General features: G+C 49.1%; 1 protein-coding gene across 1 annotated transcript in view; it reads left to right on the top strand.

Annotated features, from left to right (window-relative positions):
* LARGE1 (LARGE xylosyl- and glucuronyltransferase 1) overlaps positions 1–14,461 on the top strand; it is a 512,482-nt gene that overhangs the window by 453,439 nt on the left and 44,582 nt on the right. The window contains exon 9 of the mRNA XM_030322309.1: positions 2,316–2,471. Coding sequence (XP_030178169.1) covers positions 2,316–2,471 — 156 coding nt within the window. The remainder of the gene's footprint in view (positions 1–2,315; positions 2,472–14,461) is intronic.

Here is a 14,461-nt window from a genome sequence, read left to right as displayed (position 1 = left end):
AATGTGGTTAAAGGAGGAAGCCAGGAAAAGACTGAGCTCTGACACCCCATTCCCTTCCTCTGTCTCAGTGTCAGCTCTGCTGGTCCCCCCACCACGTGAGGCGAGTTGGAGAAAGGTGAGAGCTAGTTTATTTCTTCTGCGATGTGACAAGGCATCAACGGGGAAGTTTTTACAACCTGGCTTCTCCTGTTCTCTGCCCTGTGGACAGAAGAACGTGGGCTTTGGAATCAGGTTTATTCAGACTTAGGTTTGAATCCCGGCTCCCATGTTTACCAACTCTGTGGCCTTGGGCAAGTCACTTCTCCGGTTTCTTCTTTACAATTGCATTCCTGAGATGCCTGGGTGGCTCAGTCAGTTAAGCATCTAGGAATCTTGGTTTCTGCTCAGGTTATGATCTTGAGGTTTGTGGGTCCCAGCCCCGCATCGGGCTCTGCACTGACAGCATGGGGCCTGGCTGGGATTCTTTCTCTCTCTCTCTCTCTCTCTCTCTCTCTCTCTCTCTCTCTCTCTCTCAGATAGATTTAAAAAAACATTTAAAATTGCATTCCTTGTTCAGGTCACCATAAGGATTAAAAGACGACAAATACAAAGCTGATGGTGAGGGGTCCCCCCTGCCAAGAGCATGAGCTGTGCCTGCTGGGAAATTCTCCTAACTGGCGTCACTTGCTGCCCGTCCACCCTGCCACTCCTGTCTTGTCCAGTATAGTCAGAGGATCCTACTCAAACATGGAGTTAGTAATTTCCTCCTCTATAAAATCTCCAGTGCCACAGCTGAGTTCTGAGCCTTCATGGAGCCAGGCTCTCCCTGCACCCTGCTCACCTCTGCAGCCTCATCTCCCACCCACCCCACCCAGAACCTGGGCTCCGGCTGCAGCACGTGACTTCTCATTTCCCACCGGTCTTCCCTCTGGCTGGACTGTGCCACCACCATCCCCTCCGTGCCCGCCCCTGCCTCCCAGGAAACTCTGCTTCATCTTTCAGGCCCCAGCAGGTGCACCTCTGGAGCTCCTCTTCTAGAGCTTCCATTCTCCACGCCCCTCCCTCCATGGTCACATTCTGAGTCCTGTTTGTGGATGCCTCTCCCGCCCACCGCCAGCCAACCAAGGGCGAGCACTGTCAGCAGGGGGCGCTGCCCCTCTCCCAACCTGGTACAGGGTTGGCACTTACTAGCCAGCCTTTATTGAGCGCTCACACTTGGCCAGACACTCCTTACATGCTTTACATGTATTAACGAGTTGAAGGCAGCTCTGAGACGGAGCATCCCTCAGTCCAGCTGGAGGCAGGAACCATACTAAATATTTAAACAGAGAATTTAATTTTTAAAAAATGACAACTACACATAAAGTGTTGATTTGGTAAACTAAGAAAAAATAGAAACTCGCAGGAAACCATTACCACCCCCCGGGGCTGAAGGAACAGAGGGAGAGGTGGGGGGATTCTTACAGCTTGGGGCTGGAACCCAGACCTGGGCTGGGGAAAGCAGGCAGCTCCAGGGCAGACGAGGAAACTTGTTCTTAGTGTTGGGGAAACTGCAGAATGATTCTAGCTGCTGCTAAAGGGAGGACGTGCCACTGCCACCTTGAAGAAAGGAGGGGGGTGGGGCGCCCTGGTGGTTCAGTCGGTTGAGCGTTGGAGTTCGGCTCAGGTCATGATCTCACGGTTTGTGGGTTTGAGTCCCTCGTCAGGCTCTGTGCTGACAGCTCCACGCCTGGAGCCTGCTTCAGATCCTGTGTCCCCCTCTCTCTGCTACTCCCCGGCTCATGCTTTGTCTCCCTCTCAAAAATAAACATTGAAGAAAAAAAAAATAAAAATAAAGGAGGTAGGGTGATGCTTGCAGAAACAGGAAGCAACAGGAGGGCCACATTCCTTTTTCCTTCTCCCAGATTGTCAGTCAGTCTCCCTGTCACGGCCCCTGCTGGCAGCATCTAATGGGAGGCGACTGGCAAGGCAGAAATAGGGTTTGCAAAGTCCCTGCCTCAGCATCACAAAGCAAGCTTGGAGCTGAGAGACAGAAGCTAAAATGCTGGCACGGGCGGCAGCTGTTGCTCTCCCCATTTCACAGATATGGAAACTGAGGCACAGAGAGAGTAAGTCACTTGTCCAAGATGAAGGAGCTACCTAGACCAGAGCCGGGATTTGAACCCAGGCAGTCTGGCCTTCGCGCCCTTCCTCTTCAGCACTGTACCATAGATGGTGAGTGAGTGAGTGAGTGAGTGAGTGAGTGAGTGGACAAGCCACCAACACTGCTTAGCCCGGCGCCCAGCCGAGTCTTTGCACAGTCCTCCCGGCCTGACGGCCCCTTGTCGCCCGGGCAGGTCATTCACTGGAACTCCCCCAAGAAGCTGCGGGTGAAGAACAAGCACGTGGAGTTTTTCCGCAACCTCTACCTGACCTTCCTGGAGTACGACGGGAACCTCCTGAGACGAGAGCTGTTCGGCTGCCCCAGTGAAGCTGATGTCAACAGTGAAAACGTAAGTGGCTCGTGGGGCCTGGGGGTGCAGGGCAGGGCCCCCGAGATACACAAGCCACCACCCTTGCCCCAGGCGGTGGGGGAGGCAGGCGAGTCAGCACATCCCTGCCATGCTCCCCACTGTGGGTGTAGAAGGGCCGTGCCGGCCCAGACGGGGTGAGGTCGGAAGTGAGTGTCCAAGCAGAGGAATCAGGATGAGCCGAGCGCCAGTGAAACAACAGATGCCGTGTCTCTCCATAGCCAGGAAACTCTGACATCCTTGTGGACCTGGCAGCCACAGGGGAGACCCTGGCTTCAGTGGTCAGTGCCCGGGGGGCATCAAAGATTTGCACAAGTAGCTGGCTCCTTTAGGGTTAACAGAGGTGAAGAGAGTGTTAGGTACATGGCATGGCTAACACCTCTACTTTCCTGTCTCTTCACTGTTTATAATCGTTTATATGTTCTGTCTCCTTTGATGTTTGTAGAAACCCTCTCCCCGCCCCCCATCAGAGTCGAGAAGTTGAGGCACAGAGAGGTTAAGCAGGTTGCGCACAGCAAGCAAGGGGCGAAGTTGACAGTGACTTGAAGTTCTGGGGAGCAGGAAGGGGGGAAGCAGCAAGCTGTCATGGAAAAAGCAGGGCATGTAGGGTCAGGCCGACCTGGGTTTGGCTTTAACCCCTTCCAGTTACCAAGTATGTGACCTCTGGCAAGTTACTCGACCTCTCTGTGCTTCCGTTTCCTCAACCGCCAAATGGGGACAAAAACCTTAGAGGCATGTTTGAGACTAAGCACGAAACTGCATTTGAAGCACCTGGTTCAGCGTCTGCTGTGTTAGACGCTCAATGAATATTTCCTCCCTTGCCTTGACCCTTAGTATTAGACACAGAAGTAACTTGTTCATGTAGTCAGTCGACAAACATTTACTGAGGGCCTTCTTATGCTGAGCACTGAGTATTCATAGGTAAAAAAAAGGACGATGGTCCTTGCTCTCACTGTGCTAATATTCTCATGGGGGAAACATAGTTGATAACTACAAGAACATTCAGGAAAAATGATCAGCCAGTGGGAAATACTACATAGTACTGAGCATATTAATGACGAGCTGGCTACTCCGCTGGTTTGCAGGGTCTGGAGGGCTTCTTTGAGGAGGTGATGGTCCATCTGAGACCTGAGTGACAAGAAAGAGCCAGTCATGGAAGAGCAAGGGATCAAAGCCACAATGAGACCCCTCCTCACACCTGTTAGAATGTCTATTCCCAAAGAGCAAAAGGTAACAAGAATTGTTGGGGACGAGGAGGAACCAGGACGGTTGGTTGAACGTACAATGCTGTGGCCGCTGTGGGAATCAGTATGGCAGTTCCTCAAGAAATTACAAATAGAACTGTCCCATGACCCCGTAATCCCACTCTGGGATGTGTCCAAAAGAATTGACATCAGGATCAGGATCTCCAGGCAGTGTCTGCATTGCCGTGGTCGCTGTGGTATTACTCTTGACGGCCAGAGGTGGAAATGGCCTACCTGCCCGTCGACAGACGAGTGAATAGAATGTAGTGTATATATATGATAGAGTATCGTCCAGCCTTCAAAAATAAGAGGAAATGTTAGCATTCGTGACAACGTAGGTGAACCAGGCAGATATGATGCCAGGTGAAGGAAGTCAGTCCCAGAAGGATAAACACTGCATGATGCCTCATGTATGTAGATGCATCTAAAATAGTAAAAGCTGGAGATGTAGACCACAGAATGGTGGTTACCAGGGGGCAGGGGGAGGGGCCGTGGGGAGCCATTGTTCAGTGGGTGTAAAGTTAGTTGCACGGCATGAATGAGTCCCAGAGACTTGCTGTACAATGTAGTGCTTACAGTTAACAGAGTATTGGGCACTCAAACGTTTTAAGAGGGTAGACCTCATGTTACGTGTTCTTAACACACACATACACATACACACGCACTCAAAATCTAAGAAGGTTTTGGGGGTGATAGATTTATTACCTTGATTGTAGTGAAAATACATGAATGAATGTAGTGTATGTCCAAAGTCACCAGATTGTTATCATTATGTATAATTTTCTGTCTGTCAATTATACTTCAGTAAAGCTGGGGGGGCAGGGGTGGGAGGGCAAAGGAAGTACACTCCAGGTGGGGGAAATAGCCAGTGCAAAAGCCCTGGGGTAGGGCCAGGCCCACAAGAGGACCTGAAGGATGGCCAGAGTGGCCAGGGGCTGGAGGGGGAGGAGGAGAACACGAGAAGCTGAGCAGCAAGAAGGCAGGAGGCAGATTGGAAGGATGTTGTAGGCAGGCTAAAGAGTCAGGATTTTATTTTGTTACTATTATTGTTATCGTTTATATTCTTATCTTGGATATCATGAGAATTCTTTTAGGCTCCCAGTGGCAGGGGAGGGTGTGTGTGGAAGGTCTGGAGGATGCGCTCGGCTGGACCTTTATCAGGACAACTGGTCCCAAGGCCCCCCTGCCCTCTAGTATTTGACCCCTGAGTCACAGTGGACTCCCCTCAAGCTCTGGCTCTCCTCTGCATCACCCCATGCCTTTGTCAGTGTCTGCCCTTCCCTACCACTGGCAGTAGAGGAAAGAAGACCATTAAGCACTTGAACTCTGGCTTGGATTCTGGGAAGCACTTAGAGGTTTCGACAGACACCGTGTTCTGGTTTTTCCTTCCACTCTCTAATCAGTATTTGCCATCATTGTCAATATCTAAGTGCCCATTCGGCACTTTTGTCCCCAAATACTAAATGGAAACTGTTCTCTTGCCTTTGTTTCTTCCTGCATAGAAGAGGCTCAAATAAAAAGCCTTGCAGGATGAAGCCATCGGTTAGCTGTCCCTATCAGTGAGTTCCCCAGGTGCGCTCTTCTGTGTTTTAGGAGGTGAGACTCCCTTTATAAATGACCCACCTGGTTCTCCTACCACCAGCTTCCCCCGGAGGGTCATCAGGGTGCGGAAGTCGTCAGTGGTCCTTCTCAGAATCTGTAGCCGCATTTATTTGCTCGACAAGCAGGTGTGAATGCCAGCCATCTGCCAGACCATGCAGGACACCGGGGTTGAACTCAGAGGCTGGCCCAGTCCCTGTACGTTAAGTCACTTGCTGTGCAACAAGTGTTAGTGCTGCCAAGGGGGTGGTCTCTCCGAGTAGAGGGAGGGCCACAAAGGAGAGAACAGCCCTCTCGATTGCTCACTGCAGCTGTTGTCCCAAACACTCTGCCCTTGACTGTGCACTAGCCACACCCACCTCCTTCTGCTCCTTCTGCTCCAATCTCCTTCCCATGGCAGGGCCTTTGTGCTTGCTTCCTTCTGCCTGGAACACCCTGCCCCCAGGTGCCCAAGTGTCTCAGATGTGGCGTCCTCAGAAACTCCCCTTGACCTGCCCCTAACCTCAAGTAATGCTTCAAGTCACTGTCTGTGATGTGCTCCATTTTCCTTTCATCTGAGCACATGCTACTGTCCACAATTAGTTGGTTCATACAGTTGTTTCGTTTTTCTTCTTCTTCTTTTTTCCCTAATAGAAGACCAGAATATAAGACCTTTAGAGACTTTGTCTTGTTGTTCCTCTCTTGGGACTCCTTCCTCTAGCAGAGAAGCAAGGACCTCATAAGCACTTAACAAATATTTATGGAATACTTGAACAAATAAGAGAGATGAAGGAAGTCCCAGGTAAAGGACAGAGCGGATAAAAAAGCAGGGCACTCACAGAGAACGTGCAGGCAGCTGGTATCCTGGAGCACAGACGTGTTGACAGTGATGAAGAATGAAACCGATTAGAGGGACCTTGGCTGTGCTTAGGAGTTTTGACTGACCTGTCAGTAGTGAAGACCCACTAAAGGGCTTTAATCAAGGTCACATTTATATTTGAGAGAAATCGCTCCATATAGAGAATACAATAAGAGGGACAGGCTGGAGGCTGGGAGGCCAGTTAGACCATTGCCACATCCCAGGCAAAAGTGGAGGTGGGGCTCTGACCTAGGGCAGCAGCAGCAGGGACCGAGGGAACAGCTCAGAACGAGGAGCAGTAAAACTAGCACTCTAAGTCAATAGGACAGGTTCCTGTGCCCTGCAGCTGCCAGGTTCCTCTGGCTGAGCCCGCCCCCAGTGGCAAGGGCGGGGGCAAGGAGAGAGGCTGTAACATTGTGTCCCTGGAAAGGCGTCCCTGTAGGGAGTTCCAGCCCTGGCCCTCTAGCATGTCAAGTGTCACCGGCAAACACAACTAGAAGGAAAGGGTAAGATCTTGGACGTGGGCCGAAGCCAGATACTCCCAGCTCTGTGGGAAGAGGTCATTAGTAGAGCTTTGACAAGTGCAGTCTTGAAGAAATGAAGTCGGGAACCTCTTCATGGGACTGCAGGTCCCAGAGGGGAGAGGGCTCCAAAGGGAGTATCTGCTGGGCAGATAGTTGTTCAAACAGTCACCGGCCACAGGACTAGTGATCCAGGGGGAGTGTTGCAAATCGCAGCCTGTTCTAGTGAGGGATGCAGACACGCAGGGGTCGTTCTTCAGTGTGAGAAGTGACAGAGCAAGGTTGTGCTTCGATAGTACACGAGAAGGCCATTCCATACACTACAGGAGAGCAGGTGCATCAAGGAAACCTTCCTGGAGGAGGTAAGAGTTGAAGGCCAAAAAAGGAGGAATGAGGGGGTACAGAGAGTAGACCTGGTGGGAAGGAGGGAACAGCACAGGCAGTGGAGACCAGAGGTGAACACAACAGGGCACATGTAAAGGAAGGCAATGTGAGAACATAAAAAGCCACACGAATTCACTATTATTTCTTCACCGGGGCGGTGATGAGAAGACAGTGGGCTCCCTCATGACAGATCACTCATTCAGCGGACATATGACTCAGAGAATTCATGCAAGGCCTCCGAACCTCAGTTCACCATCAGACAAGTGGGGACAGTGATGCCTTTGTCACAGTGTTTTATGCATAATTTATGTTAAATCACCAAAAACGGGACTCAGCACCAGGAACACAGCATTCACTGAGGTGCATTTTTTCACCAATTGCGATTCCAAATCCCTCTGATACTGAGTCCAAATCTGTTGTTCCACAAATGGTTTTCAGATTTTATGAACATTTTTCCCGGGCAGGCCTGGCAGAGAGAGGAACACAGCGTTGCTTAGAGCCCTTGCTGTAAAACATAGCAGGGGACTATCACCTTTGCTCTGGGCCAAACAATCCCAAATGGATTTCCCACCAGGTAGGAGATTCTGGGTGAGAAGGAGAGCCCATTTGGCTGACTTTGCTGCCAAAGAGTAAATACATTCAGAACCCAATGTGATGGAAGGAGCAGACCCCCATTTTAGACTGTGTTTGAGGTTCTTGCTTGAGGACAAGATGGTTTGGTTTGAAGAGCAGGTTCCATTTGTGGTTTAGATGAATAGCCAATGGGACACACGGTCTCTCCTGTCCCATAACATCTCTCCCTGGAACCAATAATTTATGTAATGCAGTAAGCATTCAGTGGGCATTGGTTGTTATCTGAAGGTCCAGTGGAGTCCAGAATTCTTTACCTTAGCATTTCCGTCCCTTTTCCTCAACAACCCCGTCCCTCAAGTGTATCCAGGAAACCCTGGGGCTCCTCAGAACACAGTTGGATGATCACAGATACTCCCCACCCCTAATCCATGCAAAAATCCTTCTACAGCAACTCTAACAGGCTTGCATCTGGCCTCTGTTGGAATCCTCCCAAAGACAGGGAGCTCATCACCTACAACAGCTTACTCCACTGTTGGAAAGCTCCAGATGCTAACCTGTTCTTCCTTATGTTGAGTGTAGCCTTCCCTTCTGAGTCCTGTCCTCTAGAGCAATGAAAATAAGGATACACCCCTGTTGTCCCTGACAGCCTACCAGATAGGGTGGCGTGTTTCCATACATTGGTGATTCAGAAACCGGCAACTCTCCCTAAGCATTGCATTTGTAAAGTGATGTTTTATCATCAAGAGTGCCTTGTTCTACCTAAGGGAATTATCCAGATAAAGGAAGCTCACCTTTTCAAATGCAGAACCATTAGAATACAGGTGTGTTCATCAGTTTGGATGGCAATCTTCGTAAAGTACACGTGCTTCCTTTAATAACTAAAGTATACTAACCTCAGTTTACAATTTTCAGTGACTAAGGCGGCCCTGACTAGACTGAGGAGGCAGGAATTGGCCAGAGGAAGGAGGATGCTGTTTATCCTGGCAGGAAATGGCCTCAGACTCTCCTGCTTATTCTGCAGATTCTTTTCTGACAGCTGTCACTTTGAGTTTATCAGCTTCAGAACAACCTTTTCTGGGCTCACCTCCCCGTTCATCCTTCCCCTGGCAGCTGAAGGAAAAAAAGTAAAAACAATTATATGTAAGTCAGAAAGACCCTAGTAAAAGAATCACACATTATTGTGTGAGAAGTTAAATTATGAAACATAGCAAACATCCACAATGTGCCAAAAAAAGAAAAAACAACAAAAAACTGGACACTGATGAGTTTTCACCTTTATGTGGAATTGTAAGTCAATGGACATTGCAGACTTGGAGCTTCCTTAGCACATGTCCACAGCAGACATCACTAATCAATGACCCCTCTCTTTGTACTTGGGCTCAGCCCCATCCCCAGCATCCTCGCCAGGACAGCGCTTCAGGAAACCAGCACCGGTCTCCAAGTGATGACATAAGAGATGCTGGAGCCTGTTGAGTCTCCCTGTGCCAGGCATTAGTCACTCTAGTGTCTCCTAAATGGGGACAGCTCTCTGTGTGGCTTCAAGACTTTTATCTGCTTTTTCTAGCAGCCTCTGCCAATTGGGGGTTTCCTGCAGAAAGGGAAATGCAGCTTTAATCTTCACTGCAGTCGAGGGAGGTAGGCTTTATGAGTCACATTTCACAGATAAGGAAAGCAAAGCTCAGAAGGGATGAGTTACTTGCTCAAAGTCAAACAGCTCCTAAGTGGTGGGGCCATGATTGGAAACCAGGTCTGTCTTACTCAGGAGTGATGAACTGGGGCCGTGATTCCCATGTGGATGGAGCTCCGTATAGAAAATGAACATAATGAGAACTGCAGGTTATTCGGTGACTGTCCTCATGGTTTTTACTTATCACCACTTCTTACTCTTAGGCGAACCCTGCAAGGTCGTTACTGTCTCCATTTCTGGAGAAGGAGGTAGCGGGTCCGAGGAATCAAATCATGCAACAGGTTGATGGCAGCGCTGGAACCTGTATGCAGCTTGACCCACAGCCGAGTGGCCCTTCTACAAGTATTTAAAACACTCCCTGATCCACAAGTGTAGTACCTGCCCTCTACCCCAGCATCCCTGTCTCCCAGGGCTCCTGCCTTTATTTTTCCCCACAGCACTTCTCACCACTAGATATATTATAATCTTGACTTTTTTATTTTGTTGATTATGTCTCTCCCCACTAGACAGGAAGCTCTGTGACTGCAAGGATTTTTGTCTGTTTCATTCATCAGTGTATCTTCATGCCCATAAACGACCGCCTGGCACCTGGTATGTGTTCAGTAAATTTTGGCAAACACATGAGCTATTATAAGTCCTTCTCTGGAAGCACCTGTGGTGTACTGGAAGGACCCCTGTGCTCGAAATCAGAACAACTGGCCTGAGGACTAGATATGGGGCTTTAGGTATAACTCTCACCTCCCACGGCCTCAGTGGTCTCACCTGTAGAATGGTCCATAATAAATAAGCCCAGCTCAGGCTGTTGTGCGGGTTGATGGGTTTAAGGTGTGTGGAGTGCTGCACATCCACAGGAGGCCAGGTTCAGCGCGCTGGCCAGAAAGCTTGTCCTGATACCTTCCCTTCCAGCTGCTCTGAGAGCGCCCCCTCACCTCTGAAAGGACAGTTTCCAGACTCAACGCCCTCATCCTACGAGGGTGGCAGGCTGCCTGTGTGGGCCACGTTCCCTCATACCAAGCCCACCAAAAAGAAAAGACCACAGCATCACCGTGGCTCAATTAGAAGTTAAAAATAAGACATATATAAGTGGATTCTATAAACACTTTACAGCATCCGTCTGCGCGACAGGGCCGGGGAACAGATGGCTCTGGAAACAGCTGTATCCCAGAGAAACCCCAGAGGAAAAACCAGAATGCATTATTGCCCTCACGTGCGAGCCGCATGTCACCAGCTCTTTGCTCACGCGGTGGGCAGAAGAGCCCTTGGGTGGATGGCACCAGGGCCCTAAGACAGGCTGCCCAAGGCCAGCCTCTGGTGGCCCTCCACGGGCATATTCCGTTCTGGAGGAGCCCGGAAGGATCACAGTGTTTGCCTGGGAGGCGGGGGCAGGGAGAAGAGGAGGAGCCACGGGGTCCTGGTGCTCAGGGGATGTGTCTGGGTGCTAGGCACGCCATGGTGGCCTATCTGCTTTGTTCCCATCCGGCTCCAACTTGCACACATCCCTCCTTCCCACCCCAAGGCTCTGGCTGGAATCTGTCCCAATGTGCCAGGTGCTCTCCCTTCATGTGCTTTTTTTTTTTTTTCCATGTGTATTTCTTTTTGAGAGAAAGAGAGACAGAATGTAAGCAGGGGAGGGGCAGAGAGAGAGGGAGACACAGGAGACTAAGAATCCAAAGAGGCTCCAGGCTCTGAGCCGTCAGCACAGAGCCCGACGCGGGGCTCGAACCCACAAGCCATGAGATCATGACCTGAGCCGAAGTCGAAGTCGGCTGCTTAACTGAGTAAGCCGCTCAGGTGCCCCTCCCCTCGTGTGCTTTTGCAGCAGCTCTCTGCCTTCTTCTCCTGGACTTTTTCTCCACTGGCCAGCTCCTGGTGCCGTACCTAATAGGGCAGCTCTGGAGCAGGGTTGCCACATGTAAAATCTTTGGAATATTAAATATGAGATTTCAGGCCATTTACTTAAACTCTTTGTGCCTCAGTTTTCCCTTCTGTTAAATGGGCATCATAACTAGTGCTGCCTGATAGGCTCAGTGAGAACTAAATACAAGAGAGCTGAGGAACTTTGGGCAGCATGGCACACAGCACATGCACCCCCCCACCCCCCCCCCCCACACACACTAGGTTTTGTTGGTATTTTGGATACACAGCATTGTAATTGCTAACTTGCTCATTTATTTCCCCACCCAGACCCTATGAACAGTTTAGATGTAGAAATGGGTTCATTCCCCATTCCTAGCACACAGCTTGGTGCATAATAAGCGCCTATTCATTGTGTGTGTCACATACGAATTAATACTGATAACCTGGGTGGGAGACCAGACCTTTTCCTCATTATTTCCTCAGAGCCTGAGCTCTGGGAAGACTCCCTGAATAGACCTAAACCCATGCCTTTCCCATCCCACAAAAACAGGAAAGTGGCACATGGGTTTTTTTCCTTAGTAGATGTTTTGAGTTCCTGGAACTTCGTTGATTAATACACACTGCAGGCAGCCAGTGTGAGCTAGTAATCTTTCTCTACCTGTCTGTGTGGTTTAATAAAGCCTAATTGCTTCACGGAAAACCACAGGGAAGAGCCTTGAGGTAGGTTTCAGGAGACGTGCATTAGAGTCCAACTTCTCGGAGCAAATCTCTGGGGCCCTGGTTTCCTCATCAGTCACCTGAGGGCAATAGGGCAGCCCCGCCTGTCTCATTCAGAGATTGAGAGGAACACATAAGGCCATGGGTGTCGAGGCCATAGAATACCGAAAGTAAGTTGAAAGTATAAAGCAACATTCTGGAGTGTTATTTTACCCACCAGGTATTTCCACCTGTGCTGCCAAGGCATCCGAAAGAGAAGTGTCCTAAGAAGGAATAGACTTCTTACTTGGTCTGTTGGATTCTGTCTTCATCACTCAGTGGCTAGAAGAGGCAAGTAGGCTTGTTAGTTAAAGTAACACAAGCAGTTGTAAAATGGGTTCAGCATGCTAGCTGTTTATTACTTACGAAAGTCCAAATGGATGTTTTTGATTGGCCGTTGTGTTTTTTCCAGGTTTAGGGACCCAGACTCCTTCCATCTTGTGGCTCTTCCCTCCGTGGAGCTTTGAACTCTACTGGATGCCCTTGCTCTCTCTGACAGAGGTGCATAAGTTAGCCTCGAAAGTGGTGCCCACAGTAGCCAGAACCTGCCCACATTCCACTGACCAGACTTTGCCATGCAGTTAGCTTACCTGCAGGAAGGTTGGGAACACAGCCTGGTTGTGCACCCAGGAAGAGAAGAGAACATGAATATTAATGAATGCAGAAGGCCTCTGCCACTGTGGGGAATACATGTGTTCAGTCTCCTATAGTCACAGAACTATCTAGCATTAGAACTAGAAAGAGTCCCAGAGATTGATTAACAAGGTATTGTAGTGACTTGATTACTTACAAGGACTCAAAGGAAGTACACCTGGAGGTAATATCCCAGCTCCGTCCACTCACTGTGTGACCTTGAACAAGTGGCTATACCCTTCAGATGATGAATGCTTTCATTTGTAAACAGGCAGATAGCTGTCCCTAACCCATGGAGTCTGTGTGAGTATTAAAAGAGAAAGTGTCTGCAAAGCTCCCAGCACGTTTGCTGACCCTAGTGAGCATTTGATCCTTGAGAGCTCTTTTATGAAGCCCAAACTCTTGGTCTTATGACTCGGGGAAATGACTTGGTCAAGGTCACATAGAAAATGGATGTCAGAGAGATTAGGTCTCAGTTTCTGGTTATCCCCATAACCTCTCTCTGTAGTTTTGCCTGACTTTGAACAGAAGGCCATTAGGCCAGAGCCACGGACGCACTTGCAACCCCTCTGAATTCTCAGGAATGACCAGCCGTCATCTCTGACAGCTCAGAGGTCAATCCAGGCCACTGTCTTTAAGGATGGGAAGAAATAAATGCAAAGTGCTTAAAGGGCCATTTTCCCTTGAGTCCAAATCTCCCTGTGCCTCAGCTGGCTGCCCAAAGAAGCAATTTAGCAAATGCATTTTATCTCAGGAGAAATCTGTCTTTTGTTTCTGTGACTTGCTTGTCAGGAGCCCCCTGCTCCTTCCCCCGTGGCCAGAGTACGGAGTGCGGGCGCACTCAGGCCCTGTTAATGAAAGCCCTCCCTCCAGCCCAGCATCTCCCTGGAGAAATTATGCCTACCCTGGGTGAAAAAGAGGTAGTTTTAAGCAGTTTTTAAGCTGTTCCAGTCTTCCCCTTGAGATAACATCAACCATGCAGTCAGCACTAAGAATTCCTAGATTAGAATTTGGAAAGGTACATAATGGAATCATAATAACATTGCTTAGGTTTTGTGTAGCACTTTACAGTTTATAAAGCACTTTTACGTGCATTAGTTCCTTTGAGAAAATTGCAGGGAATTTGTTAAATACAGAAAAGTATAAAGAAGCTAATAAAATTCACCTGTGAATCCACCAGTCGAGAGAAAAGCTTTAGTTAACATTGTAATGTGTTCCCTTTGGTCTGTTTTCTGTGTGGCTTTTTGTTTGTCTTTTTGCTGTATTGGGATCGTACTGCATACGCATTTTTGTGGCCTGCTTTTTCATGGAGGACTGTGTCTTCCACCATCTCCCTTGATCCTTGTATCTGTCCCCTGGAAGAGGAGTCACCAAACTGCGAAGATGTCCCTGTTGTGAGGTCTGAAGACTGGATTCTCAGTCTGGACTGCTCCTTAGCTGTGTAACTGGCAGATAACTGAAACCCTCTGAGCCTCAGTTTCCTCCTTGGTAAAACGGATGTGTGCTGAAGGATTAAATTAATAAAACAATCCACCTGAAAACATTTAGCACCGCACCTGGTCCAGAGCGGGTGTTTCACTCCTGTTAGCTGAGCAAAGGTACAGACCACCATGTTGATAATGAAGAGAACATTAAAGCTCAAGGAAGGCAACAGTATTCCCTAGACCCTACCCCTTAAGCCACAGGTGACCTAGGGATGGATGCCACTGAACCACATTGTTGTTACTATGAAGTTCATAGAGGCTACTTATCCCTCAGGACTATTGGTAGACCCTCCCAACTTGGTCAGACCATGCTTTGAGAGTTCTGGAAGCGTCACTGGTCACTGTTCCCTTTTTTAACCTGAGTACATGGCTATGAGTACATCTAGTAGAGACTAT

This window comes from Lynx canadensis, chromosome B4 (assembly GCF_007474595.2).
Source record: "Lynx canadensis isolate LIC74 chromosome B4, mLynCan4.pri.v2, whole genome shotgun sequence".
NCBI lineage: Eukaryota > Metazoa > Chordata > Mammalia > Carnivora > Felidae > Lynx > Lynx canadensis.
The sequence above is the reverse complement of the archived record's forward strand: the minus strand, read 5'-3'. Positions and strand labels throughout refer to the sequence as shown.